The sequence below is a fragment of the Carcharhinus amblyrhynchos genome, chromosome 4, assembly GCF_965287045.1.
Source record: "Carcharhinus amblyrhynchos chromosome 4, sCarAmb.v2.hapA, whole genome shotgun sequence".
Classification (NCBI taxonomy): Eukaryota; Metazoa; Chordata; class Chondrichthyes; order Carcharhiniformes; family Carcharhinidae; genus Carcharhinus; species Carcharhinus amblyrhynchos.
The window spans coordinates 81,577,992-81,603,272 of record NC_137327.1 but is presented as its reverse complement, the minus strand read 5'-3'; the positions used below and the strand labels follow the sequence as shown (position 1 = coordinate 81,603,272).

The 25,281-nt window shown below is 41.7% G+C and overlaps 1 protein-coding gene across 5 annotated transcripts in view; it reads left to right on the top strand.

The window, feature by feature from the left end:
- tenm1 (teneurin transmembrane protein 1) overlaps positions 1 to 24,949 on the top strand; it is a 704,577-nt gene extending 679,628 nt beyond the window's left edge. For all 5 annotated transcript variants that reach the window (XM_080187425.1, XM_080187422.1, XM_080187424.1 and 2 more), the window contains 2 exons: positions 13,795 to 13,937; positions 23,204 to 24,949. In XM_080187425.1, coding sequence (XP_080043551.1) covers positions 13,795 to 13,937; positions 23,204 to 23,956 — 896 coding nt within the window. In that variant the 3' untranslated portion in view covers positions 23,957 to 24,949. The remainder of the gene's footprint in view (positions 1 to 13,794; positions 13,938 to 23,203) is intronic.
- The last annotated feature ends 332 nt before the right edge of the window (positions 24,950 to 25,281 follow it).

Sequence of the window (25,281 nt, the reverse complement as noted above, 5' to 3'; positions counted from 1 at the left end):
AGGGGAAACCCACACAGACACGGCAATAACATGCAGATTCTGCACACACAGTGACCCAAACTGGGAATGGGATTCCATGTCCTGACACTGTGAGGAAGCAGTGCCAAGTACTGTGCCACTGTGCTGCCCATAGATCTGAATCAATAGCGAGACCAAATAATTCATATACACAATTCCTTAGAATTGTGTAGATAAAGACAAAAGCTCAAAATGCTCTTGCCTTTTTTTCATAAAGCGGGCATAAAGTACAGGAACGAAGAAGTAATGGTAGCTTCAAATAGCATCATTAATTACAGAGTTTGTCAGGACGCCACATTCATTACATAATGTGGATCACCAGAACAAGTCCAATGGCAGGAGACCGTATACAGCTTAACTTGGGATGGGAATCAGATGCATGGGGGCAAAGATTGACAACAAACAACCTGGATCCTGGCAGAATGAGAGGCCTTCAGGATTTAACTCCCAGGCCTTATCTGGATGTCCCAGTCTGTTTGCGGCCTAAATTCTGGAAGCAACAGTGAGCCAATGGGCGCAGAGGTCATTCACCAGGATGTTGCCTGGTATGGAAAATTTCAGCTCAGAGGAGAGAATGGATAGGCTGGGTTTGATTTCCCTGGAACAGGGGAAGCTGAGGGGACATATGAGAGGAGATATAGATAGGATAAGAATCCCTTTCCCATGGCTGAGGGCATAGATTTAAGATGAGGAATAGGTGGTTAAGAGGGAATCTGAGGAAAAATTGTTTCACGCAGAAGGTGGTGGAAATATGGAATGTGCTGCCTGAAAAGTTGGTGGGGGCAGGTACTCTCACAACAATCAAGAAGCAACTGGACAAGCACTTAATTTGCCAAGGTATTAATTACATGCTATGGTCCAAGTGCTGATAAATAGGATTTTTATAGATTAGAATTTGAGGGCCCGCATAGACATGGTGGGTTAAAGGGCCTGTTTCTGTGCTATATGACTCTATGACTAAATTCTAGTATCATAACTTGCAAACAAGTTCTGCAAACAAGTTATCACTGAATTACAGAAATATATTCATTTGACCATATTTCATAATGGACACTGCTGCCTGCCAACCTCTCTGGAAGTCCAAGAGTTCTCCTTTGCCTTATCACAGCCTATCTTCCATGAGTTGCTTGAATGTTCTAATTCACTTTGTCCCAGTAGATCTCAATGATTGACATCATTTCGGAGAAGGTTTAACAGACTATCATCTGAAATGGGAGGTTTGTCTTATGAGGAAAGATTGGACAGGCTAGGCTTATATTCGGTGGAGTTTAGAAGAGTATGAGGTGACTTGATTGAAACACATCTGATCCTGAAGGGTTTTAACAGGGTGGAAATAGAGAGAATGTTTTAAAGTTTATTTATTTGTGTCACAAGTAGGCTTACATTAACACTGCAATGAAGTTACTGTGAAAATCCCTTAATCGCCACACTCTGCCTGTTTGGGCACACGGGGGCGAATTTAGCATGCCAATGCACCTAACCAGCATGTCTTTCAGACAATGGGAGGAAATTGGAGCATCCAGAGGAAACCCACACAGACACAGGCAAAATGTGTAGATTCCACGCTGACCCAAATTGGGAATCAAACCAATTTGAATCAAAGCCTGGCGCTGTGAGGCAGCAGTGCTAAACATTGTGATGTATCCTCTTGTGGGAGAATTTTGAACAAAGTGTGATTATTTAAAACTAAGGAGACACCCATTTAAGACAGAGATAAGGAGAACTTTGTTCTCTCAGAGGATCATGAGTCTTTGGAACTCCCTTCTTCAAAAGGCAGTGGAAGCAGAATTTTTGGGTATTTTTAGTGGCACACTGCTGCCCCTAGTTCTTATGTCTGCATCTGATCCTTTGGCTTTTTAAATGTGAGGCATTGTCAATTAAATGTTAATTTATATTGCACAAGCATACTTTGTGCTAGTCTTGTATGTTTGTTTTGTTTGTGTGTTGAGATATCAATGTATAGAATTTTGAAATAATTCATGAATTAGAAAAAAAGATAAGCTGCATCCAAATTCGAATTATTGCATTAATGTTTTAAAAAAGTAAAAATTCCAGTCCTGTATGCTTCTTCAGAAAGAATTTCTCAAACGCAGATAATGAAAGTAAAACAAAACTTACTTCAACTTATAAATCAAAGAAAGGCTTCAATAAAGGAACTTCATTACTCCAAACTCGGGGCCTCGCCCTGTGCCACTCCAAGCACCCCACAATTCCAAACAGGTTCTTATTTATAGTGAGTCAGCTGACCATCACATCATTCTGTAATTGGTTCCATGGTTTACTGGGTCAGCTGACCTTTACAACTTGTTACTAATGGTCACATTAATCCAATACAAAGTGGTTACCGGTTACATTCTAACACTGTTGAAAACACAGCTTATTGAATGAAATATTGATTTACGTGTAACTCTGTCCCATTTAAAAGCCTGTCCGATAAGTTTGGTTGATGTCTTTTGAGGGATATTCAAATCAAAAACTTTGATATACAGACTTCAAGAAAAGGAACTATTTCATTTTTCACGTTGGGTATGATGTATTGAATAGGTTTTTCTTTAATGTTAGGCACTGAGCTGGATTTTCTGACCTTTCCCACCAGCGGAATCTTCCAGTCCCACCGATGACAGTCCCTGGCGGTGGGGCGGATAGACCACGCAAAATGCTGTAGACATCGGCAGGACCGAAAGTTCCCACCACCAGCTGCCCCCACCATGGAAAAACCTGCAATGGGTGGGGGGGGGGAATGGAGGGGTGGTCAAAGAAAATCCCACCCATTTTTTATGAATAAAGTAATGGCAAAGTCCTTCCCTAAAAATGCCTTCAGCACATATTACTATAAAATTCACAAACTGACTCTAGTAGGATCAAAATGAATTTAGCCAGTGCTCAAAGTGGGCTTTATTCATAATTTATGATATTCTCGAGAATACTAAAATAACACATCAGTCAAAAATTCCCACAAGACACATGCCGCAGCACAACAATCCATCAAGTGCCATGCACTTAATTATTACAGCCACGCACATCCTGTTGGTTAAATGAAGTTTTCTGCCATACTTGCCCAGAAGCAAGGAATTGGTAGACTCCCCCACAGCAGGAAGTAAATGGACGAAAGCTAAGCCTGACATGATTAATCTCCCAAGCCCTGTTTCCCACGCTATTCATAACAGCTTTCAGTAAAGGCACTAAATAAGCTGGAAAAGTAAAAGTTGTCTTTTTCACATTTTCTATCAATTTAACAGGCAGGCTTCTGTTTTTTCAATGTTGAGTTTGCCAAGTTGAAACGAAAGATTGCACCAAAGCTACTAATTCAACCTTTCTTATATCAAAGGACTAAAGTACAAGCTATAATATAAAGATCAACAAGTGCCTCTCACACATATGTTAGTGTAGTGGATATGGTAGTGAACTTAAAACTCAGCGGTCATGAGTTAAAATGCCAGCATGGTAAATAAATCTGGGTAATTTGTGAACTAGCTTGCTACTGTGCCAGTGGCTGGAGGTGGTATTCTCTCTTTCTCTTCCATACCTATGGTATCTTCTTAAAAATATATATTATACTTAAATTTATTTTGTTTTAACTGGGGGTACACATCTACACATCACTTTGATGTTGGTGCACATCATAAAATTTCTTTGGTGCATGAATGGGAAACATTTGAAGGAAATGTTGATAGTGAGGCTGGAGGAGATTGCAGAGAAGGGGTGGGCCATTGAACGATTGGAAAGCAAAAATGAGAATTTAACACTGAAGTGCTGATTTAACCATGAACCAGGATATGTCAGTGAGCAGAGGAGTGAGGGGCTTGATGTGAATTAGGATACCAACAGCGAGTGTGAATGATCTCAAGTTTACTGAAGGTAGAATGTGGGAGGTCAACAAGCCTAGAGGCCACAAACTCAGGGATGAGGGTTTGAGCAGAAGACAAGCTAAGGCAGGGATGGAGTTGGGCAACATTACAGAGGTGAAAATCTGCAGTCTTAGTGATGATGTGATGATGTGAGTATGAACTTGGAATCTCCTCCTAGGGTCAAATACGACAGCGTGATGGCAATCACCTTAATTCTGCGTTGGATAGTTATCAGGAAGAGTCTGAAATTGGTAACTTAGGGGATGGAGTTTGTGGCGAGGACTGAAGACAATAGATTTGATCTTGCCAAGATTGAATGGAGGAGGTTTCTGTTCATCCATCACAGTCTGTAAATGTCCACTGGGAGGTTCTGTTCCCCATGAAGAGTGGGGGAAGATAGCAAGTATGGAAGTGACAGACGCGGTCAGTAGCAGAGTGTGGTGTCTTGCTCCTGGAGGCATTGCTTAAAAAGACAGGAAAGGAGAGGAACATTCCACATTCAAGTGCAAAACCCAGCCTGTTTCTGAACATCACTCCTCAGGTGAATCATCCGGAAACACTCCCTCACATCCTAATCTGACCACTGACAGTCACCCTCGTCTTACTGCAATGTCACATCCATCCCTTATAGTGTCTCTCCACAATGCTACCCTCTCATGCCCTCAACACATTCCACTCCTCATTAATAGATCTCATCCTTCTCCTGTTGTAGGAGGAGTGAGTACAGGAACCAAGGAAAGTCAAAAAACCATATGGGTGGCCCTCCCTTCATTGCCTCCTGGACAGCAGCAGATGAGGAGGTGGTGCTGGAAGTAAGCTGCGTTTCAGCGTGTGTGGCCATTGGCAATAGATAAATATGGATCTCCCTGCTAAATATTATTTCCACAACACATGACATTTGACACCCACCGACTGCACAATGACAGCTTAGAAATTGAAAAAGCTGCATCTGGTTTCTGGCTCTGTGAAGTGCTTTGGTTGACAAGTTTGATCAACTACCCACTAGCCAGGAGCTTTGTTTATTTTTCCTTCTCTTCACAATTGAATGTATCTCAAGTGCGTTGTAAATATTGCAATTAGAAAAGAGGAACTGAAACCTCATGGTTAGTAGGCAATTGATTTAACCTGTCAATTAAAGGCAGAATGTTTATAAATGTTGTGGTGAGGAATAAAGGCAGCACTTGAGATGCATTTGTTCTATAAGCACTTTAATGACATAATTTAGCACTTCGATCTTATGACATTAACCAGGACCAATCCCTACTCAGGAATGTTTAAAGGCTTCCAGGTGTCCATGGGGCATGGAAATAAAGTGACCAGGACACTTCAAAATTTTTGAAGGACAGAGACAATAATGAATATCTTATCCAGAATTGTGTCTGAAATCGCAAGAGTGAACATCACTTTTTCTGGAGCAACTCGGACATGTGCAGCCACTAGAACACCATCGCAGGGGAAAGTCCTTTGGTAAACCCTTTCCCTCCCAGCCCAAGCCCACTCAACCGTCAGGTCCCTTGAAGGGCCTCTCTCCGCAGCCCAGCAGCGGCAGAGGGACACATGGATGCGGTATTTACTTCTCGGCTCGCCCCACCTCCTGCTCAGATTTTAAGGCACCAGGTCTGGTTGTAAGTGCCAGGGTGCAGTGCAACACTGACACTCGAATTGGCAGCAGCTGAAGGTGGGACCTGAGGGGACCACATCCCAGAGTGTGTCTCTTCTGGTGAGGTAGTATGAGGCTCCTAGTTGGCGGAGGGGGGGGTTGGGGGGGGCATCAGGTGACCATTTCAGTGGTGGGGGGAGAATGTCTTGCTGTTGAGGGGATGGGGTGCTTGTCAGTGGGGGTCACCATGTCTATTATGGTGGGAGGGGGACTTGTCTGTCAGCGCTGAGATCAAAACAGGGCAGCTCGATCTCTGTAAAGCTGGGTTGGCTGGCATGTCTCACATTATGCATATTTTAAAATGCTAAAGGTGGGTGAATCCTACCTGACATGCACTACTAACACCAGTGGTGAAACATTTCAGTTTTCCCCCTGGGGCTAGAGTACTTAGAATGCAGTCGGGTGAATGGTGCCCTATAGTTCACAGTTTGCCTCAGAACTTCCCATGTTGGAGGTATTGGAATCTATTTAACACCCAAAAAAACAGAGCTTGTATTACCATATATCTAGGTCACTGAGCCGATCCGGTAATTATGATGCTTTAGAGAGAGTATGTGGTTTTCTTTAACTGTTATGCAGACAGAAAGTTAAATATGTTATTGATAGTTTTGAGTTATAGGATTTTTTTCAACTTCCTGACAAGCGTTCCTGGTTGACTGATTGCTTTAATGGCTGAATGGCATTCTTATTTCAGATGTGTCAGATATATGAATATTTCATTTTTAAAAGCTGTTAAGGTTGTTGAAAACTACAAGGCGGACTGACAGATAATTGTACCGAAAAGGCTGTACAGACATATAATGAAGTAATTTCATTCAGTGTCATAGTTTGGTGCACTGAATTCAATCAGTGTGAAATTAAAAAGGATTCGGCTACACTCAGACAGTTGCAAGTACCACTACTAATCTTCTTCACAGAAAAGTGCTATTTTAGCAGTAAACTATTCATCCTTCCCTTGCAGGGACAGTAAATGATAATTTGCTCTGGATGTACAAAGTGAAGGTAACCTCAGGATGCTGCTTTCCAGAAATCCCCTTGCACAACATAGCATTAGTATAGAATTTTGACTTCTCAGTCATGGAGCATGTATTGCTGCCATCTCTCGTTCTGCTGTAGGTTGTTTAAATTGGGAAATGTTGCATGGTGATTGCAGATAATATTCAGATGGGGAAAAAAAGCAGGAATATCATGGGAAATAGGGACCCAAATAGAAAAAAATGGTGAGCAATAATAATGGTATACATATTAGAGGAATTTTCCCATCCCACCCACCAGGGGAATCGCAGCAGGCAAAGAGGGGGAGTGGGGGGGGCGGATCATGCTAAGGCCCATTGACCTCGGACTGGATTCTCCGGCTTTGGGGCAAGTGCGGCCAGAAAATCCCACCCATTGTGTTAAATAACAGCAATGTTGAATACAGAACTGACGCTTTTTGGGAATTATGGAAGGGGAGAGATGGCCACGTTATTGTGTGTTCCTGTTGTTCGTCTATCACAAATCGTGAAGCTGCATCTAAGAGCAACTGGGGACCAACAAACACAACGTTTGCCTATGTATGTATTAAACAGTACGATATAGCCTAGTGACTGCTGACCCACAAGCGATTTGCTGTCGTAATTCATAGCATAATTAAAAGACCCTGATTGAGATAGTGCTTTGCGTAGCTAACAGATGGTTCTATGGTCTAAATATAGAAATAAAATTGTCCTGAAATTATCTGCATCATGAGTACTTCTTAAAGGGATGTGGTGTTCAAAAAAAATTGAGGGTCAAACGGAGAAGAGGGAGAAACATCATGCAGTACCTGCAGTGCAGGTGACACATTACAGTGATTGATATAAATGCAGTTTGAAATTAGCATTGCCACTGCCTCTGAGGCTGAGGTAAAAAAACTTATGCAGCATGTGGTGAGTGTAGCATTTTCAGGATTTGTCACAGGCTGTTGTGCTGCACAAATATAATGGTCCTCATCACATGTCTCAATGACATCACACCCATGTGAAGTGAGAAATTTGAATAAATTATTTTAATAAATGCACTTTAAAACATGCACTTTAAAGTCTGCAATTCCAGTCCTTGCCACTTTGATAGAGCCATTAACCAGTTAATATCCAGGCTGGCATCTCATTTAAAATACTAGAAGTAGGGGTTTTTGATGAATGCATAAGTAGTCATACCCACAAGACACATTTTTTTGGATATGTTTATTGAAAATTTTACATAGCAAACAAACACAGATACAGCTCCACACAGTGCTCGCATGTATATTCCAACACAACTGGGCACAGGACAAGCCTCTGGTATCCCTGGCACTGACCCCGCCCGAGTCCCATCTAATTGCACCGGGAATGACGGTGAGGAAAGGCTGGTCCAGTTCTGGTCGCCGTACTACCAGAAGGATGTAGAGATCCTGGAGAGAGTGCAGAGGAGATTTACCAGGATGTTGCCTGGTATGGAAGGGCTGTCTTACGAGGAAAGATTGAATGAACTTGGGCTGTTTTCCCTTGAGAGACGTCGGCTGAGGGGGGATCTAATAGAGGTTTATAAGATTATGAAGGGGATAGATAGAGTAAATGGTGGTAAGCTTTTTCCGCTATTAGAAATGGATAGAACGAGGGGTCACGGGCTTAGGGTGAGGGGAGCTAGGTATAAGACAAATATTAGAGGGCAGTTTTTCACGCAAAGGGTAGTGGGGGTGTGGAATGCACTGCCGAGTAAGGTGGTGGAAGCAGGCACGCTAGGGTTGTTTAAGAGTCACTTAGACAGCCACATGAGCGGGCTACATATAGGGGGATATAGTAGGCCTTACTAAACATTGTAGGCTTGGGAATATGTTTTGCCTCAGGGATGTTAGTCTTTGCCTGTTTAATAATGAATTTTTTTGTCTCCACAGGCATTTAAGTCCAGCAAGGGGCATGCATGCGGCAGGTTGTAGTGGGCTGCTCTTGGACGTTGCTTCGGGAGTTGCCTATTGCTTCATGTCGTTGGTGTGCTTAAACTGGACCATCTCGAGGGCAACATGACAGCTCAGAGACTATCTCTGTTGCTGTGCGGACACATGGATTTGGGCCTGTGTCTGTGGGAGTTTGCACATTCTCCCCGTGGTTGCGTGGGTTTCCTCCGGGTGCTCCGGTTTCCTCCCACATCCCCAAAGATGTGCTTTTAGGCTGATTGATTGGGTACTAAATTGTCCCTAAATTGGACCTCCCTGATCCTCGCACATTAGGCGTAGACTAAAATCATGAATAGGTCACTGAGACAGTGGGACGGTGGCGCGGGCTCGTTGGGCCGAAGGGCCTGTTTCCCGTACTGTGTTGTTCTTTGCTCTTTGTTCAAATATGCAACAGGTCAGGGAACATATCTGAAGAAAGATAGTGGTAATGGCTGAAATGTGACAGCCCAATAGCAACAGATTGGGAAGCAGGAAGAGAGCCAGTGTCTTCCCACCACCACAGCCTATTACCAGTAGCAGGAACTTCAGCAACATGGGTAAGCACTAGAATTAAGGGCCACTTCCTGCCCATGCTGATATTTTGCCTGCATCAGGATGGCCCACTGCCACATGAGAGAACAGCCAGGCAGACTATGGCAGCCTTCCAGCAGGTTTCTGGGTGAGTGGGCGAGGGGGGTAGAATGGCTCCTTAATGGCCATTCTCTATGGTTCATGGAGGAGTTCCACAGAGGCAATAGCTGCTGTTTATTAGGTGAGACCACCCATTCACCCATTCCCACCCCAAATCACCCAGGGCCCTGGCCTGTCTGTCCCAGGCTTGTTCAAAGGCACATCTTCTCCTCAAGAATGTCACAGCACTAAAGAACCTTCTTCTTCATGTTGCAGCCTGAGTAGTAGCCACCACCAGGAGCGGCTCTGAGGACTGTAGCACTGCCATCAGTCCTGCTAGTTAATTGGTAGCCAGTAAAATTTCACACTAGTGTGGGGTCAGCTCATGCTTTCAGTCCCAGTGGTGGCACTTCTCACCTTGCGAGACATTTCAGCTAATTTAGTTAGATTAATGACCTTTCATTAGAACTCTTATTTCATCTTTGTAGCCTGTCCACCAGGCTTTGCTTGTACCATAAATATGCACCACATACTTTTGAATATAATCCACATTCTCCCACCTCTCAATATTCCACACTCGTATTGTGCATTCATGTCTGCTGTGTAAATCCCCCCTATTTAAACAATGAGCAAATTTAGCTTAATGTTGAAGTGATTATAAAGCAATATTAATTAAAGTAAAATTGATCAAATAAATCAATCAAGAACATCTTCTTTCCTGCTGCCATCAGACTTTTGAGTGGACCTACCATATATAAGCAAACATTTCTCTACACCCGATCTTTAACTGCAACACCATATTCTGCACCCCCTCCTTTCCTTTTCCCTTAAGTCCTATATGAATGGTTTGCTTTGTCTGTATAGTGCACTAGAACAAATACTTTTTACTGTATCCCAATACATGTGACAATAATAAATCAAACCATATCAAACCTTAAACCAGGTTACACACAACTAATTTTATTTGATCAATTTTATTTCAATTAATATTGCTTTATATTCACTAACTGTGTATTTTAATTGCTTTTTAAATACTAAATAAATGCCATTTATTTTCTTCTATTTGCTCGTCTCTAAAAAAAATGCAACCTCACAATTTAAATATTTGATCTCTTTTTCAATTCCAAATATCTGGAATTAAGAATCTACTGATGACCATGAAACCACTGTCAATAGTTGGAAAAACCCATCTGGTTCATTAATGTCCTTTAGGGAAGGAAATCTGTCGTCCTTACCTGGTCTGACTTACATCTGACTTCAGAGCCACAGCAATGTGCTTGACTCAACTGTCATCTGAACAAGGGCAACCAGGGATGGGCACCAAATGCTGGCCAGTCAGCGACACCCATATCTTGCAAATGAATAAAAAAACTTTTTTAATTTTGTACAGAAATTAGAAATTATATAATTAAACTATTTAATACTTGTTCCAAATTAATTCACACAATCCTCCACATTCAAATGAATTCCTCTTATGTTCTATATGTGTCCAAACATTAAATAAATTATTCAACCATTATCACCATTCACCCAACAAGCCATAATTAAATAAATATATTTTTATTCTAAATTCACACATTGATATTTTTATGTTAAATTTATCTTGAAACTCCATTGGTTTCATGATTTCTGAGCAGATCAACAAGAATTCCATGAGTATCTTATAAATCTTTATGTCTGCAACACTTCCAAATGTCATGTTCAGGAGTGTAACGTAGCAAACTATGTGTCATAATAGACCTGAACGTCTCAAAATAGTTTTTTCAAAATTGCAACCAATTACAACTGAAAAACCTGCAAGATTTTTTTTTCATAAAGCTCAGAGAGAGCTGATATTTTCTGTTGGGTTTTGCTAGATTTGATAACTTCACCCTGGAGGAAGAACTGAGGATTCACAACAAACTACCAATCTCGAAACCAATGAAACTTACTCCTCTGTTGAGTCTCATGCAGTGTTAAGTCATTGTTGTTACGTACTCACTTCTCTCAACAACAACAATTAGTCTGCATTTGATCTCAGAGTTTCGGGTTTAATGGTTAAATAACAAACACACATCAACATAGAAACATAGCAAATATGAGCAGGAGTAGGCCATTCAGCCCTCAGAGCCTGCTTCATTATTCATAGTGATCATGGCTAACCATCCAACTCAATAGCTTGACCTTATCTTCCTCCCCCCATCCTGCTCCCCCCAATATCTTTTGATCCCCTTCACTCCAAGAGCAATGGGTAGAATTTTCCTGTCCAGCCAGCCATGGGAACCATAGTGAGTGGGACACACACGATGCAAAAATCCTTTGACCTAGGGCAGGATTTTCCAACCTTAGGGCGATCATGACTGGAAAATCCCACCCAATATCTAAACTGCTTCTTGAAAGTATACAAAGTTTTGGCCTTAACTGCTTTCTGTCATAATGAATTCAACAGGCTTACCACTCCATGGGTGAAGAAATTGTGCCTCATCTCAGTGTTAAAAGGTTTACCCCTTATCTGAAGGCTATGAGCCCTGCTTCTGAACACCCCACCATCAGGAAGATCCTTCCTGCCTCTATCCTATCTAGTCCTGTTAAAATTTTATAGGTTTCTATGAGATCCCCCTCATTTTTTCAAAACTCCAGTGAATATTATCCTAACCAGCTCAGTCCCCCCCTCACATGTCAGTCTGCCATCCCAGGAATCAGTCTGGAAAACATTCTCTGCACTTCCTCTGTAGCAAATAAACTTGGACAAACTTGGCTTGTATGCCAATTATTTTAGAACTTTGAGGGGTGATCTAATTAAGCTGTTCAAAATAATTCAGGAGGGAAGATTAAGGGCAAGGTTTATTGTTGGTGGTAGATGTGAAATATGAGAGCACGGTTTAAAAATAAAGCAAAGTCATTTAGATGTGATATCAGAAGCACTTTTTCATACAAACAGTCTGAATGTCATTCCCTCAAAAGGCTTTGAAAGTTTCAACACTGAGGTGATAAGGATGTTGTTGGGTAAATCTATTAAGGGTTAAACAGAAAAGGCAATTGAGGTGCAGATCAGCCATGATCTAATTGAAGTATGGATCAGACTTGAAGAAATAATGAGTCTACTTCTGGTCCTAACTTCATCTATTTAGAGCACTTTCCTTTTAGGAAGTTTTGCGCAGATGGAAGATACAATTTGCTCTGTGCAAAGTTTATACTTTCTGTCCAGATAGAGCACAGTGCCATCTCGGCATTGGATGGCTAAATTCAATACAGTCTCCTCAAGCCTCTTAAGGACTTTGAGGGCCATTAGCATATTTATCGGTGGAATTTTCTCATTTTTGCACAGTATTGGCTGAGGGAAGAAAACCAATGTGCAGTTTTTCTCTCCAGACAATTCAGCATTGAGTGCAAAAAGATTTATAGGCATGGCCCGCTTCATCACACCAGCAGGCAGGGCTGGAGAAAGTTGGCAACACTGGGATTTTCAAGTTCGGAGTGCTCCAAACTCCAAATATAAAATAATATATAATGTTAAGGATATACAGGTGGAGAGTATTGATTGATTAAGTATCTTGACACATACAAAGAAAGACTTCCCAGGAAAACTATTTTAATTTAATTACATAAGGCCCTTCTGCAAGTTTTGATTTTTTTGTTGCAATGCTCCTTTAAGTGGTTGTTAATTTCTTTATCACTTCATTTGTTGATTTTATTAGGTTCTTAAAAGCACATAAAGAGAGACTTCTAAGACACTTGCTGTTGGTTAAGAAGGAGGTTAACCTACATAATGTTACATTCTATAAATAGATTTAATATTAACTAAAAAGATTAATTTCTGGTTTCTTACTTCACCATTTCATTTCTAAATTACATAAATCTGAAACTTATCTGAGCAGTGACCATTTGGGTAAGTTTCACTGGGCTGATGCTAACCATACCCAATTATTAGTTACTGAGGAGCAGAATAAAATGAATGGTAAATGAGCAAAGCACAGCTTCCCGGAATCTTTTTGATTATACCTTACTGAGGACTCCGTCCTGTGCTTTGGGTTGAGTTTTCACTATGAAAGATGTGATCAGTCATATTATCCATAGGAATAGACGTTTGTCACATGTGAACGGATGAAGAAATGCCTCTGTTATTCATGTTCATAAAAATGTTTGCGTATAAGCTATGGTTAGGTTTAGTATCTATCATATAAAATCCACAGGTTGAGCAACCCTTTATAATAATTCTTCCTTCTCTTTCTTGTGTCCCTGTGGTCCATAGTTTATTTTCCTTTTAGTGGACCATCCTTTCTGACATACCATTTACTCTGTATCTCTGCTGATCCCTGGCCTTTTAATTCTTTTGTGTATCTTAATCTAACCCAAGCAAATCCCCATTCTTTCCAACTGATCTTTAATGGCTCAGGAGGTGAGTGGCCTGAAATCTGTTGCTGGGTAAATATTGAGTGAATTTCTCAAGATTAAAGTATGCAGTGAGAAAAGGCCATCTGACCCATTCAGTTCATTCCCTCCATTCATCAAGCACAGTTCTTCCCTCTTTGACTCTATCCAATGCAGTCGACTGTTTACGGTATGTCAGCCAGAATTTTCAATAAAGGTCTCTAGTGTAAACTGAATAACTATAATGTTTAATCATAATTAATATAGCTTTAATAGTTGAATAACATGAAGCCTAGTGGTGATTTACAGAAGTGTGCTAAATATAAATATATTATGTTTTTTTTCTGGGTTTACAGATATTGGAAGTTGGCTGCAACTATTTGGCTTCCAGTTGCATAATGTAGTGCCCGGATTTCCAAAGCCAGAAATGAGTGTCATGGAAGCAACCTATGAACTTCTGAAAACTCAATCCAGAACACAAAACTGGGATCCCAGCAAGGTATGATGAGAAAACACATAACCCTGTCTTGTTATTTAATATACTTTTCCAAATTTTTTGCCTCCTTTTCTGAAAACCCATGTATAAGAGACACTATCAACCTCACCCAGATGGTCTGTCTTTATGTAGGAACCTAAGCAAAGCACCTCAACAGGCTGATTTTCTTCAGGCTTGGATCCAACCCTGCTCTCATCCAGCCTCCATACACTTGTGTTTTCAAAGAAAGGTCACTGGATTGTCATTTGGAGTGGATCCTTTGCCTAATAGTCCCCATTGCATCCCAGGGGTGGGTGAGGCCAAACGGAGTGTTTGGACATCATGCTAAACCAGGTTCAGTCTGCAATCTTAGCTAGTCGTAAAAGATCCTTGGCAATACTTGAAGAGAGATGGGGTATTCTTCCACTCTGGCCAACATTTATTCCTCAACGACTAGAACAGTTCAAATTCATAATTTATTTCATTACTGTTTGAGAGTTCTGGCTATCTGCAAATGGATTGCTGTGCTCCTGTACATTACAGCAGTGCTGCAACTAACTTGCATTTATATGGGCAAGTTCCTTCAAATCAAGACATCCCAAAGTGCTTCACAATCAGTTAGGCACTTTTAAAGTATAGACAACGCCCTATTGTAGAAAGAAATAGCAATTAATTTGTGCAAGTCAAAATCCTATGCACAGAAAAATCATAAAGTTACCCTGGGGCAGCACAGTGGTTAGCACTGCTGCCTCACAGCGCCAGGGAACCAGGCTCAATTCTGGCCTCAAGTCACTGCCTGTGTGGAGTTTGCACATTTTCCCAGCGTCTGCGTGGGTTTCCTCCGGGTGCTCCAGTTTCCTCCCACAGGCCTGATGGGATTGTGGTCAGTGCAGACTTGATGGAGCAAATGGCCTTCTTCTGCACTGTAGAGATTCTGTGATTCATTGAAGGGTCATTCTTGGTGCTCATCTATAACTAGGATGACATTTTATGATGTACTCATTGTATCGTCACTAAAAGCATACACAAGTATACATGCAAAAACAATATTTCCCCTTTTCTTTAAAGGTTCTTGAACAATTCCCCAGCCAAAAAAGCCACCAAGAATGCCTTCTCCTAGTTTTCCTGCAGTCTAAGGTTAACTGCGAAGTAGTGTTGGGATTCTTCATCCCTCCCTTTGGGCAATGGTTTAATTACATATAAAATGTTAATATTATTTTGTGATCAACAGTAGGACTCCTTTATCCAAATGGAAGATTCTAATAATATCAGTTAAACCATAAAACTGACAAAGTACAAAGAAGCCTGGAATATTTTACTCTCTGAAAAATGTCAAACTGAACATTGTAAATCCATTATATTTCTAGAAGTCATGTTAACATGATTGACAAATCCCTAATAGCTAATACTTCTGGTGCAGTGATTAACTTCCAAGTCATACTTCACTCAGTCTCTGATTGGAATTGTACCAAATTCAGCTCGGCCTCGAGAGGGATTCCGCAGCTTCCCAGTTGCGTGTTTCTCCATGGCAGGAGGCGGCACACTGTTCACTGGGTGCGGGATTCTCTGGTCCCACTGCTGTCAATGGCATTTCCCATCGATGTCACTGGGAAATCCGTGGAAAGAAGTGCGCTGCCTGTGGGATGAGAGAATCCCACCACCATGAACAACTGGGGAATTCCAGCCATTATCCAGAGAAAGAAAGTATAAGACCAACAATGGGTAGGGGACACTGAATGGATCATCTGCTGCAAAAGGTGAATTGAAATATGGTGATAGCCATCTGTGGTCTTTTACAAAACCTTGTACTATTAGATTATTTAAAAATTTATAGACATGAGATTTTGAAGTTAAGTGGTGAGAATGTTTATTCTTCATACAAGGTCAATGCCTGGTATAGCTCGGGTATGAGAGTAATGGACTGAAGATCAGAAAGGTCTATAGCTTGATGTCAAGTTATGGCAATGCAGCTCAATGGAATTTTGAAATGCACGGCTGTAGGTTTCTCCACATGAATACGATTAGAATATGGAGTAGATTACCAGAGTAAACTGAAAAGAAGTCAGCACAATATTTAAAAGGAACTGGGCAAGCACAAATGCAAAAATCAAACAGTATTGTTACAACTGGTCTCCTGGCAAAGTCTGCCAAATTGTTACGATTCCAGATAACTGCCCCAAATTGTTATGCCCCAGGTGAGAAACAGCGAACAGACGCACCAACATTGTTCAACCCCATTGATTGATTGCAACAAGATTAATTTTAAAAAGAATCCCTTCTCTTTTCCCAGTCCAAATTTCCAAGCACTGTTCCTTCATCAGGTGAGTGTAGGATTTGTTTCACAAACATGGCATATATAGATACAAACTCAATTACAAGATAATGGTTGGACTGTGAGTCTTAACAGGTAATCAAGTCTTTACAAGTGCAGACAATGTGAGTGGAGTGAGGGTTAAGCACAGATTAAAGAGGTATGAATTGTCTCCAGCCAGGACAGTGAGACAATTCACACCTCTTTAATCTGTGTTTAACCCTCTCTCCACTCGCATTATCTGCACCCATAAAGACTTGATTACCTGTTAAGACTCACATTCCAACCATAATCTTGTAATTGAGTTTGTATCTACATATACCCTTTTTATGAAACAAATCCTGCACTCACCTGGTGAAGGAACAGTTCTTTGAAAGCTCATACTACCAAATAAACCTGTTGGACTTTAACCTAGTGTTGTGATACTACTTACTGTGCCTACCCCAGTTCAATGCTGGCAACTCCACATCATGCCCAGTCCAAATGTATTTATGTTTAAAAAAGGGCTAATTTAACCAGACTTTCTTGAGTTAAAGAAAAGAGTGCTAAAACACAAGGAAAAAAATAACAAAATGCAGCACACATATAGGCAGACTTAAAAATGAGAAGTGAGTTCAAAAATATAAGTTAGAAAAAACATATAAATCTGTCTTTGGCTTGTCCATGGAGAAGTGTAGTGGCTGTTCGATTGGGTGATTCCATTCACGTTGATAGTTGCTCAGTTGGTTTGAAGATTCTTGATTCTGCATGTTAGCTGAAAGAAATTGCCTTATTTCCTTTTCGGCTGTGGCTTTGTCAAATTATAACTTGGTTCCAGTGATCAGAGAGAGACTTTTTTTTAACCTGAAAGTGCAGTCATGTCTGCTGGATGTTCTTCAGCTGTGACCCTCACAGCACACATTAACACAATAGGACTAGAACAGCAGACTTGCAGATCTGGGTAACAGTTGCTTTTTAACTCTTTTTTTTGTGTATTGCTGGAAGGCAAAAAATACAAACCTGTCTCTCACCCGGAAAGTGCATTTTTTCAACTTGGCATCATGATTACAATCTGGGTATGACTCACAGAAGATGGTTTTGACCAAGATGGTAATCAGCTTCTATTATTGCCACTGGAGATGACAGTTCAGCTATTTCATTGCATCTCTTCTTTCGAAGTGTCACTGTCAGAAAAGGTGCACCATTCCATTCTCTCTGGACTAGTCAGTTGGAATCCACACTGGGATTTTGCAGCATGTGGTTATTTTGCAGTCTCAGGCAGTTTTTGCTTGTATTTCTCTTTTTTAAAAAATACTTATCTTACTTAAAAGTTCCGTGCGTCTATAATTAATTCAGGGCTATGATCTGTTGCCATGTAAAAACAAAGTTGTTCAGTAACTAGCTCGAATCAAGAGGCAGCAGTAGCACAGGCACAATCTTTTGTATTAAGATTCTTAATACAGATTAATCAGTGAATGATTGCCTCTGCTGTTGAACCAATTTTGGATTCATCATAAAGCAAAACATTGCAATTGCTAAGAAGTATGAAATAAAAACAGATACTGCAGGAAATACTCAGCATAGCTGGCAGAATCCCTAGAGAGGGATAGTAGTTAAAGGGCGGAATTTTACTGGCACGCCCACCAAAGTTTCACATGATCCCGCTCAAGGCCAACGGAGAATGCCGTTCTCCGAGCCAAGCCCACACCCGGAATCGGGGCTGGTATGCCGGTAAAGTTCAGGCCAATGGTTCAGGTTGATGACTATTTGTCAGAATTGGAAAAGAAACGCAATAGGTTTGAAGCAAATACAGAGGCAAGGGAAGCACGAAGTGGAAAGAGTCAAAGGAAAGAAGCATAGAAAGGGTGGATAGTCAGAGGCTTTTTCCAAGGGTGGAAGAGTTAATTACATGGGTACACAGGTTCACGGTGAGAGGGGGGAAATTTAAGGGAGATGTGCGGGGAAAGTTTTTCACGCAGAGAGTGGTGGGTGCCTGGAACATGCTTGTTTCCACCATCTTCTCTGGCAGCAAATTAGCAACATTTAGAACATAAGAACATAAGAACATAAGAAATAGGAGCAGGAGTAGGCCATCTAGCCCTTCGAGCCTGCCCCGCCATTCAATAAGATCATGGCTGATCTGTCGTGGCTCAGTTCCACTTTCCCGCCCTCTCCCCATAACCCTTAATCCCCTCTCTTATCAAAAACCCATCTACCCGCGTCTTAAAAATATATAGCGAGGCAGCCTCCACCACTTCAACGGGCAGAGAATTCCAGAGATTCACCACCCTTTGAGTGAAGAAGTTCCTCCTCAACTCCGTTCTAAACCACCCCCCCTTTATCTTGAGGCTGTGCCCCCTAGTCCTATTATCCTTTCTGAGCGGGAAGAGTCTCTCCACCTCTATCCTATCCATCCCATTCATCATCTTATACGTCTCAATGAGATCTCCCCTCATTCTTCTAAACTCTAACGAGTACAAGCCTAGTTTATTCAGCCTCTCCCCATAGCCCAACCCCCTCAACTCCGGCATCAGCCTACTAAACCTCCTCTGCACTCCCTCCAAGGCCAAAATATCCTTGCGTAAGTACGGCGCCCAAAACTGCACACAGTACTCCAGCTGCAGCCTCACCAATGCCCTATACAGCCGCAGCAAGACCTCCCTACTTTTATATTCAATCCCCCTCGCTATGAAGGCCAGCATCCCATTCGCCTTCCTGACCACCTGCTGCACCTGCAAGCTGGGTTTTTGCGACTCATGCACAAGGACCCTGAGGTCCCTCTGCACCGTCGCCTGCTGCAGTTTTTCACCACGTAAGTGATAGTCCTTCCTACCATTATTCCGACCAAAGTGGACCACCTTGCACTTGCCAACATTAAATTCCATTTGCCATTTCCTGGCCCATTCGCCCAGCCTATCTAGATCCTTCTGTAGACTCTCCACACCCTCCGCACAATTTGCCTTTCCTCCAATCTTGGTGTCATCACCAAATTTCGACACCATACACTCGGTTCCCTCCTCCAGATCATCTATATAAATGGTAAATAGCTGAGGCCCCAGCACCGACCCCTGAGGCACTCCACTAGTCACCATCCGCCAATCCGAATAGCACCCATTGACCCCCACTCTCTGCCTCCTATTTGACAACCAATCCTCTATCCACGCTAACACCCTACCCCCAACTCCCTGTCCCCGACCTTCTGCAATAACCTCCTGTGAGGTACCTTGTCAAACGCCTTCTGAAAATCCAGAAAGACCACATCCACCGGTTCTCCTCTATCCACCGCCCTGGACACATCCTCATAGAACTCCAGTAAATTTGTCAGACACGACTTCCCTTTAACGAAATCGTGCTGTGTCTGCTCTATCAAGCAATTCCTCTCAAGATGCCTTGCTATTTCCTCCTTGATGACGGATTCTAACATTTTACCTACAACAGACGTTAAACTAACCGGCCTATAATTCCCTGCCTTTTGCCTGGCACCCTTCTTAAACAACGGCGTAACATTAGCCGCTTTCCAATCTTCCGGCACTTCCCCGGAATCCAGCGATGTCTGGAAAATAACCACCAAGGCATCCACTATCACCTCCGCCATTTCTTTCAGAACCCTCGGATGCATTCCATCCGGTCCTGGCGACTTGTCCACAATCAGTCCCTCCAGTCTGTCGAGCACCTCCTCTCTAGTAACAGTAATGTCATTAAGACCCTCCAGTCCTACCGCCTTTCCATCTCTAACACCCGGCAAATTATTCACGTCCTCCTCCGTGAAGACAGAAACAAAAAAGTTATTCAGGACCTCCGCCATATCCCCATCCCCTACCACTAAGTCCCCCTTCTCATCCTCTAAGGGACCAATGTTCACCCTAGCCAGCCTCTTCCTTTTTATATATTTATAAATACTCTTGCTATCCTTTTTTATATTAAGCGCAAGCCCAGCTTCATAGTTTCTCCTACCCTTCTTTATCATCTTCTTTGTCAATCTTTGTTGACATTTAAACTTCTCCCAATCCTCTTCTCGCCCACTACTCTTTGCTACTCTAAACGCCTCTGCTTTTAATTTAACACTTTCCTTCACCTCCTTCGTTATCCACGGCTTATTACCTCTCCTCTTACTGTCCTTTTTGACCATCGGAATAAATCTCTGCTGAGCACCAAGAAAGATCTCCTTAAAGATCCTCCACTGCTCCTCAGCAGACCTACCTTCCAACGCGCTCCCCCAGTCCACATTCGCCAATTCTTCTCTCATCCTTCTCTCATCATGCCTTTAAGAGGCATTTGGATGGGCACATGAATAGGGAGGGATTAGAAGGATACAGACTGAGTAAGGGCAAAACGATCTTTTTTAGTCTAATTGGGGCATTATGATCTGTACAGGCTTGGAGGGCCAAAGGGTCTGTTCCTGAGCTGTATTTTTCTTTGATCTTTGAAGGGTCTGTGATAGAATGGAAGACTGAAGAGATTAAATATCAAAAAGGTTGCTGGTGTCAGACAGAAGGAAATGGTGATGAGACAAACAAATAAACAAAAGAGGGTTTTGAGGAGATATAAATAGAAGAAGCAGAACCATCAACAGCAGTTGTGCTTCATTCATAAATGGCAGCATGGTGGCACAGTGGTTAGTACTGCTGCTTCACAATGCCAGGGTCCCGAGTTCAATTCCGGCATTGGGTGACTATCTGTGTGGAGTTTGCACTTTCTCCCCATGTCTGTGTGGATTTCCTCCAGGTATCATAAAGTCATAGAGATTTACAGCATGGAAACAGGCCCTTCAACCCAACTTTTCCATGTGCCCTTTTTTTTAAAACCCCTAAGCTAATCCCAATTGCCTGCATTTGGCCCATATCCCTCTATACCCATCATACCCATGTAACTATCTAAATGCTTTTTAAAAGACAAAATTGTTCCTGCCTCTACTACTGCCTCTGGCAGCTTGTTCCAGATACTCACCACTCTCTGTGTGAAAAAATTGCTCCTCTGGGCACTTCTGTATCTCTCCCTCTCATTTTAAACCAATGCCCTCCAGTTTTAGGCTCCCCTACCTTTGGGAAAAGATATTGACTATCTAGCTGAACTATGCCCCTCCTCATTTTATAGACCTCACAAGATCAGCCCTCAGCCTTCTACGCTCCAGAGAAAAAAAGTCTATCCAGCTTCCCCTTATAACCCAAACCATCAAGTCCCAGTAACATCCAGTAGATCTTTTCTGCACTCTTTCTAGTTTAATAATATCCTTTTGATAATAGGGTGTCCAGAATTGCACACAGTATTCCAAGTGTGGCCTTACCAATATCGTGTACAACTTCAGAAAGACATTCCAACTCCTGTATTCAATGTTCTGACCAGTGAAACCAAGCATGCCGAATGCCTTCTTCACCACTCTTTCCACCTGTGACTCCACTTTCAAGAAGCAATGAACATGCACCCCTAGATCTCTTTGTTCTGTAACTCTCCCCAGTGCTCTATCATTAACTGAGTAAGTCCTGCCCTGGTTCAATCTACCAAAATGCATCACCTCGCATTTGTCTAAATTAAACTCCATTTTTCATTCATCGGCTCACTGGCCCAACTGATCAAGATCCCATTGCAATTGGAGATAACTTTCTTCACTGTCCACTATGCCAGCAATCTTGGTGTCGTTTGCAAACTTACTAACCGTGCCTCCTATATTCTCATCCAAATCATTAGTATAAATGACAGTGGATCCAGCATTGACCCCTAAGGCACATCTGGTCACAGGCCTCCAGTTTGAAAAACAACTCTGGTGCTCCAGCTTCCTCCTGCACTCCAAATATGTGCAGGTTAGGTGGATGAGGAGCCATGCTGAATTACCCCTTAGTGTCCCAAGATGTTTTAGTTAGATGGATTAACCATGGAAAATGTATGGGGTTACAAGAAAAGGGTGGGAGAGAGGACCTGGGTAAACTACTCTGTCAGAGAATCAGTGCCTCTTCTGCACTGTAGGGATTCTATGATTGTATGAAGTGGATTATTTTACATGGGGACAACGATAGCAGATTGGGTGACTGCTTAATGGGACATTTTCCTCCAGTTTGCAAACATAAGTGTGTGTGTGCTTCCTGCTGCCTGTCATTTTAATTCTCTGCTGCGCTCTCACTCTGACCTCTGTACATTTGGCCACACCTCATGTTTTAATAGGGCATTTTACAGCCTTCCAGACTAAATATCACCTTCACATATACCACCTCCATTTTATTTATTTTTTTATTTATTTTTATTCTCTTGTGATATTTTGTATTTATTTTTGCTTTTGGATGACAGTTATTGATGATTCTCCTACACCCATTCCAACCTCCTTAAGATCTGTAACTGATTTCTTTGCTTGCGCCATGACCACCTTCTTTGGCCCTATAGCAGCCTTCATTTGTAATTTAATCTCTCCTGCCTCCCACTAGTCACTGACCTTCCCTTTTGCTCATTCCCATTCCCCATGTTCTGCATTTGCCGAAACCCTGATATCTTTATAACTTTTCCAGTTTGGATGAAAACTCAGCAAACTGAAACATTAAGAGAATTTTCTGTTTGGATTTATTAAAATATTGTTGTGACCTATCTAATACAATAGATCTCCTTCAAAATATACCTTTAGTAATCATAACAAATTTCAGAAATCGAATGTTATAGGGATTGGGAGATTATTTATTTCTTGTCTTTGTGTCGGTGACATGGGGGGTATTTTCCCATCCCGCCCATATTAGGAATCGTAGGGGAGCGGAACATGCGTTGACTTCAGGCAGGATATTCCAGTTTTGAGGTCAAGCATTGCCGGAAAATCCCACCCATTGTATGTATGGAAAGAATATTTCTTGTTGTCACTATTTCAAATGAATTCTAAAAGAGAGCGCTTAAAATTCCTGCAGAATAAGTAACAAGAAATCTTCTTGCTGTCTTCACAATCTCATTTTCACAATGGTCAGAGGAAATAATACCCTCTTGTCGTTTGTTTGCACTTTAATAGGAGCTCTTTCTCTTCTCTTTGCAGGTTGTTTTGGGTGTGCAGTGTGAACTACAGAAGCAGCTCAAAAGCTTCATTTCTCTGGAACGTCTGCCCCAGGCTTACATAAGGAACCGCAAATATTGCCAAGATAACCGACCAAAATTTGCTGCAGTTCCTTCCATGTTTGGCAAAGGAGTAAAGTTCGCAATTCGAGATGGCAAGGTGACCGCTGACATCATTGGAGTCGCCAGTGACGACAGCCGACGAATAGCTGCTGTCCTCAATGGGGCTGATTATCTGGAAAATCTCCATTTTACAATTGATGGTCGTGATACACATTACTTTGTCAAGTCAGGACCTCTAGAAGAAGACCTAGCCATAATAGGGAATACCGGAGGGGGTCGAGTACTGGAAAATGGTGTCAATGTGACTGTCTCTCAGATGACCTCTGTGGTGAATAGAAGGACTAGAAGGTTTGCAGACATTCAGTTGCAGTACGGAGCTCTCAGCTTCAACATTCGATACGGTGCCACCATTGAAGAAGAGAAAGTCCACGTGTTGGAGATGGCCCGGCAGAGAGCTGTAGCCCAAGCCTGGGCAAAGGAACAGCGCAGGGTGAAAGAGGGGGAGGAGGGTATCAGGTCTTGGACTGAGGGAGAAAAGCAGCAGCTGCTCAGCAGTGGAAGCGTACAAGGCTATGATGGGTTTTTTGTATTGTTTGTGGAACAGTATCCGGATCTTTCCGACAGTGCCAACAACATCCAGTTTATGAGACAGAGTGAAATAGGGAAGAGGTAACGGTGAAGAAACACCTGCCTTTCAGTCACCAAAGACTGCCTGTTTTTAAGACATTTGTTGATTTGCTGTACTCTTTTCTAGAATGATATCCTGTAAATATTGTGATGGAGAAAACAAGTCAATTTTCAAGCTGCCTTCAAATGTGATAAAATATGGTATTTTAATAATACCCCTGTTTAGCATTCCTTTTAGTGGTTGGACCACAGCTCTGGTCCATTATCAGTAATATTGGAAAATAGTGGTCAGTCCAGATCAGACATAACTCTATATTATAGTTCCAGAATGCGCTAGTAGGGGTTGAGTGCATTCTTTAAATACTGTATTTTGTCTCTAATGTACCACTAGAAAAAATGCCAACTGTGTTCTTCATAACAGCTCAGACTCACGTATTTTCTGTCACAAAATGATTGTCTAAGAGTGTGTGGCATTATTGGGCTACATATATTAGCTAAAGCTATTTAATTTTAATATTCTTTTTTTATTTAATCATGAATGGTCTATAATACTGTGAACAAGGAGAGTATGGACGGTTGGTGTATAAAGCACAGCACACCGATTATAAACTGCTTATAGTGGTGGGTGTGGTGAATGCCTGATGTGCATTATTTCCCCAGTAAAGCATACCTTTATTGTTCACCATTTATACCAGTTCTTGCCTCATTTAAATTATTTGATGGTGTATTTGCTAGGTTAATAAGCAATTTGGTTTTCTTTTTCAGGTATAACAGTATCACGAGTTACGCACAGAATTGTAACTTCTTTACTAAATTTTGTGTAACTAATTTTAAAATGTAGTCTTGGCAAAATGTCATCAAACACTTGAAGTATGAGAAGGACAAGCCAGACAAGCTGTTAGTCTTTTTAATTATGTTGTGAAGTTACTGGTAAACATTATTATTGCCAGCCATTGCGACCTGCTAATTGTTACGTGTTTTCATGTACTGAGTATGCAGTCTGCATTCACGCAAGATATAATGGAAGTCAGTTCTGGATTTGTGGAAACAACTGATTCTGTGTGAAAGTTTATAAATAAAAGTAGCACAATTGGGCTGGGCATTAGCTTTTATTCATTTGCCAATTCCTGAGTGGATTCAAGCAGGCTATTGCAAAAGCATGATTTTCTTTTACTGGTTTCACACTGCAATTCCTTTGGCTGTGAAAGGGATAGCATCTAACAGTGTGCTAGGGCTGAATTCTCTAGAGAGAATGGTTCACATATCAGGTAGATGCATTTCAAATGAGAAAGTTAGGAACAAGGAAGGAAGACTTTTTTGTTTATATTCGTTCATAGGATATGGACGTCGCAGGCTGGGCCAGTACAAAAT